The following is an 8,991-nucleotide window of genomic DNA, read 5'->3' as shown; positions in this document are numbered from 1 at the left end:
GAAAAATCTATTGATGAGGATGGGCATTTGTTCATCAATAGTGCTGCTGTTTTTGCTGTCTCACCCCAAAAATTCTTGGGCATACCTGAGTCAAAGAGCATACATCTTATCCTCTCCAGCAAGGTCCTATTTGCCCTCTCTGCCACCCCATTCTGCTGGGGGTTGTTGGGCACGGTTCTGTGCCTTCTTCTGCCTTTATCCTTACAGAAAACATCAAACTGAGAGGACAAGAACTCTAGCCCGTTGTCTGTTCTCAAACACCTTAGAGATTTGTGCTTTTCAGTTTCCACTGCACTACACCACTCTTTGAATCTTGCAAAAGCATCTGACTTCTCCTTCATTACATAGAGCAAAATTTTCCTTGAATAGTCATCTATGATAGTTAGGAAGTATCTGCCACCCCCTATACTCTAAGTTTGAGCTGGCCCCCAAATGTCACTATGAGCATAGTCAAGAGGGGACTCTGAGATATGCTTGCCTTTTTGGAAACTGAGCTTCTTGCTCTTGCCAAGAATACACTGCTCACATCCAGTAAAATCCTTTTCTACCATATCTGTATCATGAGAAATAATGTCTGCCTTCATCAGTTCTTTAAGTCCAGACATTCCAACATGAGCCAACCTTCTATGCCATGTTGATGAGCTAACTTTCTCAGTCAGGTGTATCTCTGCTCCAATAGCCTTTCCTTGCAGATAATAGAGGCTATTGTGTCTTGCAGCCTTCATCACCACTGCAGCTCCTTTCTTGACCTGCATTAGCCCATTCTCTGATGTGAAACTAAACCCTTTTCTTTCCAGCAAGCCTAATGAGGTATATATCTCACATCAGATAATATCTTCACTGAGCCATCATCCATATGAAATCTTACACTGCCTACAGCCTTGACATAGCAGATATGATCATTGCCTAGAGAGACAGTGCCCTCAGCATCCTTCATGTCCACCAACCAATCTGCATTTGAGGTGACATGAAAACTTCATCCTGAATCCATGATCCAAGAACTATGAATCCTTCCCTCTGCCACGGTCAAGACTTCAGCCACTTCAACAAGTTCATTTAGGTCTGCAGCAGCTTGTCCTTGATTCTCCTCTGCTTGCTTCCTCTTGAAAGCATAACAATCTTTCTTGAGGTGCCCTGGTTTCTTGCACAAGTGGCAACTCCTTGATTCCTTCTGATCATCTTTCTTGCCCTTTTGCCATTTCTGCTTCTTGGCTCCCTTCTTCTTGGGATGCCCCTTTTCATTGGCACTTACATTCAAGCTCTCTGCAGCAAGATCTACAAACTTTGCATTACTCTTCTGGAATTCCTTAGCCTTTAGGGCCGACTGAACTTCTTCAAAGGAAATCGAATTCTCTCTTCCAAACAACATTGCATCCTTGAGGTGCTCATAAGACTTAGGCAATGCATTCAACAGCATAATGGCTTTGTCCTCATCCTCAATCTTAACATCAATATTCTCCAGATCATCTATCGATTTATTAAACTCCTCTAACTGCTCAGTAACCCCCTTTCCCTCTACAAACTTATAAGAGTAGAGTTTCTGCTTCATATATAAGCGATTGGCTAAAGACTTAGTGCAGTAAATACCTTCAAGTTTGGCCGAGATCCCTGCTGCTGTGGTCTCCTTCGAGACTTCTCTAAGTACTCGATCGGAGAGACTCAAGATCAATGTGATGTACGCTTTCTCTGCAACTTCTTTCTTCTTGGCCACCAGCTTCTCATCCGGTTTCTCATCGCCTTCTCCCTCTTTCTTGGGGTCAGCCTCTTCGATCAGGGCATCCGCTAGCCCTTGCTGGATCAAGATTGCTCGCATCTTGATCCTCCATAACCCGAAGTCGTTGATGCCAGTGAATTTCTCGAGATCAAATCTAGCGGCTGCCATACTTCCCACAGACGGCGCCAATTTGTTGTTCGATTTCGAAGAGGATGAAGAACTGCTGAAAGCTTTTGATTGACTCTAAGAGAAACTCACACAAAAGTAGAACAAGAAACAACAAATTTACGTGGTTCGGCCTTAGAGACCTACGTCCACGGAGGAAAAGCGATCACACTGTATTATTACTCTCAAGAATGTAACAGAGAATTTACAAGATGAAGATGACACACACACTCAAGCTATGCTCTCACTTTACAAAGAAACTCTCGAGCTATATGCCTCACAAAGAAAGTGTGTGTTGAAGATAATGAATCTAACTGACTCCAGCTGTGCATACATTTGTATTTATACACCATCCGTGGTCCCCAACGGCCATACCCTGAGCCAACTCGCTCCCTAACCGTTTTAACCGAATATGCTTCCAGCTCATCCCAAAGCAGATTCACACTTCATTAGTTGCTTCCATCTTTAACATATATTTTGCACGTATTTGTTATTTTTATGATTTTTATGTTATGTAGGAGTACTTTTTTATTATTATTATAAATGATAGTATAACTATTATTCCGTATTTGTTAAATTTCATGCAAGTATATTAACCAAATGGGATAATTTAATGAAAAGAATGCATTGATTAAATAAAATAAAATAAAATAATTCATTTCATTAGTCAAATATATTTAATTAATTTCTGAATAAAATTAAAGAAGTAATTAACTAAATTTATTTTATTAAATTGGGCCAACTAATTAAACTAATCTAGTTCAATAGAAATTTCTTTATTTACCTGTTTTGATAAATAAACAATGTTTTGAGTTTGAATATATTTACTTTTCAAAAATCTATATAAGATGTGTTTTGGTGTAAATTGGAGATGGTCTTAGTGGTAAAAGTAACATTTTTCTTAGTGGTGGAAGTAACATCAGCATCAAAAGAACTAACAGTTGCGCCGATCATAATTGTTAAATAACAATCTCCTTACGACTAAGTATCGCAATATCAATTATCAAATAAACTACTTCCTCCGTCCCAGAGAAGTTGGCATACTTTGAAAATGACACGGTATTTTAGGAGGTTTTGTTTTGTGTGTTAAATGGAGAGAGAAAATATAATTTTTATATTCATGTGAGAGAGAACTTTTTCCAAAAAGGAAAATATGACATCTTTTGTGGGACAAACTAAAAAGGAAAGTGTGTCAACTTCTCTGGTGGGACGGAGGGAGTACTACTATAATTTCTCTCTTTTTTCACCCATCTATAACTGTTAATTATAATCTGTAATCTTACAATATTATTTCAATAACTTTTCTAGTATATTTGATCAGAGAACTTCATGATAATATTCAATGTAAATAATAAATAAATAAATAATTTTTTAGAATAAAGATTGAAGTTTAAAAATTAAATTTATGAAATAACAAAATAAATTAATATTTATACATGTAATAAAAATTGTAAGGTCAAAAACAGGATAAATAATAAAGAAAACATAAATTATAATGCAGTAAAACAACTAATAATATGTAAAAATAAATAATGGTCTAGATATCAATCTTGAATCAAGTGCACCACTCCTATTTCATGTAAGTACTAATATGATTTCAGTATCATTAACAAAAATGCACTTACATTTTAAATCGGTTTTAATAAAAACCGGTTTTTTTATTAGCTATTTTTTCTTTACCTAATTGCCCTTTTGTTATATTTGTAAAGTCAAATCATTATTAAATTACATTGATGAAAATGTGAAAATATGGAAAACCACTACAACAAAAATATGGAAATATTGCTGGATCAAATAGTTTGCTTAGCCATTTTCATGATTCATCTACTTCTTGTCACGTTCTTGTTTGGGTGGAATCATATTAGGTTGCAATTATTTCTTATTCTTAATGACACTGAAACAATTCTAAAATCAAATATAAATATTATTTTTTAATAATTTTAAACTGATTTTTTACAGAAATTTATGAAAAAACAAAAATAAACAAAATTATACAGTATTTTATTATAAATTAATAAAAGAACAAGACATAAAATACATAATTTCCCACTTGGCCACTTATTAACTTTGAAATTTACAGAATTATAAGAATATAACAAAATTAAACATATAAACACAAAATAATGTTACTTTATAATTGAAATTAATTTCATGAGAAAATGGACACCAGCCTACAACATGACTTATGATACTATTACATTACTATGGAGTATATGTCAATTCTAAATTATATGAATAATATAGTAAAGACTTATAAAAGGTTGCGAATGATTGTGTTTATTTTGTGTGATGTTAGTACTAAGAATGAAATATATATATGCATGTACTAGTTTTTATAATTTGAAATTTTAAGAATTATTTATTAAAGATGATTATGCATGTCAATCCTCACCAAGGTGTCAATCCTATTTGGTATGTCCTACTAATAGAGATTTAATAAGTGGAAAATACATATAATCATGTTTCCAACAAGATATATAAACAATGGAAACATTAAAATTATATGGAAAGTTTCTTTAGATTCCATGTATAATAAATACACTACATATGAAAGAGATATTCATTATTATATTTATTTAAATAATTAATCTTAATCACAATTATTGTCAAGTCATTTTATATGTAAATATACAAAAATGGTAGCTTTATATTAGAACATTATTTGTTTTATTTTATTATGAAACCATGGTGATATTTCATATATTAACTATTATCAATTAACTTTAATAAGATTAAATTTTTTAATTGGGGATCACTATCACTTTTACTATAGAAGTTTTAGTTTTTTATAATTTTAAATTTAAATGTTGTTTATGGAATTTTTGTTTATGGAATTTTTTGATTGTATATTGAAAAGGATAAAATGTACTAGTATTAATTTTTAGATCTTATCTTATTATTATATAACTATTTTTATAATTTAACATAGCACTATGTATATAATATTCATACAATCAATGTGCAATGAAAATATTAAACAAAAACTACGTTATATAATTAGTCATGTAATTAATTTAATTTATACACTTCATAATTCTTTATATTTTAATTTAATTTATAAGTATTTAACGCTAATAAACTTGCAGTTATAATTACATGTTTTATTTATCTAAACTTTTGTATATATAAATAAAGAGAAAACAAAGTAATCACCTAAAATCTAAAATGATGACGTGATCGTTTTCTGTGTTTATGCTATATATTTTAATATTTAATCAATTTTCATGATTATTGTCTAGGTCATGTATATTTACGTATAAAATGACTTGACAATAATTGTGATGATGATTAATTATTTAAATAAATAGAATAATGAATATCTCTTTTATATGTAGTGTATTTATTTATTATACATGGAATCTAAAGAAACTTTCTATATAATTTAATGTTTCCATTGTTTATATATTTAGTTGGAAACATGACTATATGTATTTTCCACTTGTCAAATCTTTATTAGTGGACATACCAAATAGGATTGACACCTTGGTGAGGATTGACCACTAAATTTTTACTCCCGTATACTATACTATTATTGCCTAACTGAATATAAATTGATTCAACAGAATTGATTATAAGTTATGCAATTGATTACGGAAGATTCAGTCAATCATTTCCTAAATACTGTAATTGCTAGTTGAGAAAAACTTAAATTAATCTTTCCTAAATGATAGTAGAAGGGTAATTATGTAATACATGAAATTAATTAATAATTATAACTTTATTTTATATATAAAATACCTAAAATGTCCAATATTGTATATACAATTTTTGTTAATTTATCACTACCCATATACAAAATGTTTAAATTGTTTGAGGGGCCATAGACCCTCCATGAATCATGAATGAGGTGGAGCGCACCTCTTTAATTATTATATCCAATTTGTAATTACTTTTTGGCATTTATTCTTAATGATTTATGTAGAGTTGATTTCCGATATCGTATATGTATCTATTCCATAATTAGAGTATATGAATATCTTATAATTCAATTACTATTAAAGTATTGAATTTAATCGTAAGATACGAGCGAATCACAAAATCAAAAATGGATGATCCGAACTCATTTATTGCGTACAGATATTTTCACCGTTGCAAACATCAGAGATCAATACTAGGCACCTTGGTGTGGTCAAACAATAATTCAAACAAATAAATTTCCAACTATTTAGATATAAATTGACTGCATCATACCATTACTAGGAAATGAGTAACTTATCTCAAGTGTATTAAGTCCAACCATATAAATGATCAGCACGAAGAATATAGCTAATAGTACCTAATTAATTAAGCCCAACCTAATCCGAATTAGTTAAAGCTTAAGCACCCTTATGTGATAGCCATTTGGTGCCTCAACTCTTGGAAATTCTACTATCTTCTCTCCTCCAATTTCTTCCCATCTGCAATCATACATCAATATCAAAACCACAAAATACAATCAAGCTTTTCTATTACATATTACATATATTGTGCACATTGTCAATATAATTAAAAAAGAAACATTTTTGAAGAATTAAATTATAGTATTATTACCGATATGTTTTTACAAAGTAGTGAAGGAAAGTTGAAATTGTTGCTATTCCAAGTTCCTTTCCGGGGCACAATCTTCCTCCCCCTCCAAACAGCAAGCAGTAGTTGTGTGACTCCAAATTCTTATCCTACACTCATTATAAAATAAAAAGTTTAAATTTTTTGAAAAGAAACACATAAGAGGAAATCATAAATCATTAATCCAGTTGAAAATTGACTAGTATTCACTATAAATAGAAATAACTAACCAGCCATCTCCATGGATTGAATTTCAAAGGTTCTGGATAGAGGATTGGATCATAGTTGATCTCTCTTGTGTATACATATATTTTCCATCCTTTTGGTATCAGAAATCCTATATATTTTTTCATTAGATTCTGATTTAGATATCAAACAAAATTAAGAAAATTGATGATACACATACCATTCAATACAATATCTTGTGTTGCCTTCCTCAAGAGTCCATTAATCACAGTAGCTAGTCTTAGGGTTTCAAGAACAACCTATGTAAATAAAATCAAACAAAATCAAGATAAGTTAGTCTTATTATCTTTGCCAAGATTAGATGTCAAGCAAGGCGCTTACTGCACGCGTGAACCTCATGGACTTGTAGTCAGCCCAATCCAGTGGATCCCCCGCTGCCTTCCTCCTCCGGATCCTGAAATGCTCCTCCTGTTTCAAATAAACTAATTCTCAATTTTTTGTCTTCCAAAACAAAAACAAAGAATTAAACAAATTAATGAGAAATCCTTGTTCAATTCACCCTCAGTTCTTCCAAGGCTTGTTGATTATCATGGAGATACTTGACAACCATCATGGAGGTTGTGGAGACTGTCTCATATCCAGAATAAAGTATTGTGATGATCTGATCAATGACCTCCTCATCATTCAACGCACCGTCCCTCACTAAATGTTCGAGCATGTCATTGTAGGTTGTTGCTGGAGAAGCAGCCCTTCTCTTCTCTATCAATTCTCTCAACATCTTCACTACATTCTCCCTGCCCTGCACACACAACACAACACACACACTTGTTACCGAAAAAACGGAGATACTTGCATAACATAACTTCAATTAACATGTTATATATACCTTAAATCCTCTGTAGTAACTCGTGCCAGGCAGGTTGATAGGAAGAGAAAGCGATCCCGTAACCAACTTATCAAACTCAGTCTTGAATCCATCATAAATTGAACTCAACTCAGCTTCAACAATCTGCGTGAATCCTATCAAGAACGCCATCTAGGAACACAACAAGTCTTAGAAATCGTTAAATCAACATTATATTAAATCTGAAAATTGATACTACTATTACTTACATCAGTAGATTTTTGTTGAACGTCAATAACGATACCATCCCAATTTGATAGATGAAGCCTCATGTACTTATCGATCCGGGGCAGAAGGCGGTCTTTGACCAACGAAGCTCCAATTAAAGACATTAGACTCTTTCGTAAAAACTTATGTTGTGATCCATACACAGCAGCTATGTTTCTTTTTCCTAGTATATCCAGCATAGATTTGGGATAGCCAGGAATTAGTCCCTTTGCTTCGTTCAATAATATGTATCTGTTCAGTTCTGGATCCATTGAGACTATAGTGGGACTGCCTAGTATGTGTGACTTGAAAATTCTTCCATACCTGCATACAAAACAAGAAAAATGAAATTAAAACTATAGGATTTTGTTAGACTATGTAATTAAATGAGGATCTTGGATATTCAGGAAAGTACATCACTTGCAATCTCTGCATGCACTTATTGCTTACCCTTTTCTAGTTCATAGGTAACTTATACATTAATAACCAAACAAAATGTTGCTCGGTAGAGCACTGTTTGTTAGGATTGCATTTTGCAAACATCACCCAACTTTATTTTTCTAGGGTAAGAAGTCAACCTCTAATAAAATTATACTAGTCTGTTAGGAAAGAAAGCCTATTTTGATCCATAAACTTTGCACCAGTTACTCACATAACCGATATGGGACATTAAGTTCGTAACACAAGAAAACCAAAAAATTCTTGTAAGCACAAATGAAGAATTGACATAGATGAGAGGTAACCTGGTTGTTTGCCTTTTCATGAAGTTGGGGCCAAGCTTGAGGAATTCATTAGTCTCACCAAAAAACGGCCAGCCCATAGTGCCAGGGGGCAACCCTTTTCTTTGGAATATGATTTCATTCCATTTTGACAGAAATGAGAAGAGAAAAAGGCCCATCAATAACAAGGAGACAGCCATGAACAAGAGCTCCATTGATGTCCCCAAGAAATTATTAAGAGAGTAATGAATTTAGCTGTGATCTATGTGACCTATAAAAAAGATGTACTCCATATATGAGTACATGCACTATATATATACAATTAAATGTGTGTGTGTGAGAGAGAGAGAGAGAGAGAGAGAGAGAGAGAGTGAAATGTAGGGTTAAACACATGCACCCCCACATAGGGCGTAGGCTCTTTCTTTCAAGTCTGAGGAACATTTAATATACCAAATTCGCATTAACGTTGTCCTCGAATGAAAATCTCTCAAATCATTTAATGTCACCTAACAAAGATTAGTAAGTAATTAAATACATAATCCTTATGTATA

The 8,991-nt window shown here is 32.6% G+C and overlaps 1 protein-coding gene across 1 annotated transcript; it reads right to left on the bottom strand.

Moving 5' to 3' along the window:
* Positions 1–410: 410 nt before the first annotated feature.
* Positions 411–8,655, bottom strand: LOC125220261. The gene is made up of 12 exons (XM_048122420.1): positions 8,465–8,655; positions 7,724–8,045; positions 7,497–7,646; positions 7,170–7,409; positions 6,992–7,078; positions 6,831–6,909; positions 6,655–6,761; positions 6,410–6,534; positions 6,204–6,276; positions 1,003–1,957; positions 869–951; positions 411–749 (listed from the first exon to the last, which is right to left on the bottom strand). Exons 1-12 carry the CDS (start codon positions 8,653–8,655, stop codon positions 411–413), a joined length of 2,751 nt encoding a protein of 916 aa, XP_047978377.1.
* Positions 8,656–8,991: the final 336 nt, after the last annotated feature.

The sequence above is a fragment of the Salvia hispanica genome, chromosome 4 (genome assembly GCF_023119035.1).
Source record: "Salvia hispanica cultivar TCC Black 2014 chromosome 4, UniMelb_Shisp_WGS_1.0, whole genome shotgun sequence".
Classification (NCBI taxonomy): Eukaryota; Viridiplantae; Streptophyta; class Magnoliopsida; order Lamiales; family Lamiaceae; genus Salvia; species Salvia hispanica.
This window is presented reverse-complemented; position numbering and strand designations above follow the sequence as displayed.

Excerpts from the sequence above, each read along its gene's own strand:
- LOC125220261 (XM_048122420.1), bottom strand. The coding sequence starts at position 8,655 with ATGGAGCTCTTGTTCATGGCTGTCTCCTTGTTATTGATGGGCCTTTTT. Across the intron at positions 1,958-6,203 it reads CAAATGGCTATCACATAAGG|AGTCAATCAAAAGCTTTCAG; the intron begins GTGCTTAAGCTT and ends AGTTTCTCTTAG. Across the intron at positions 952-1,002 it reads GGCAGAGGGAAGGATTCATA|ATTGGTTGGTGGACATGAAG; the intron begins GTTCTTGGATCA and ends CCTCAAATGCAG.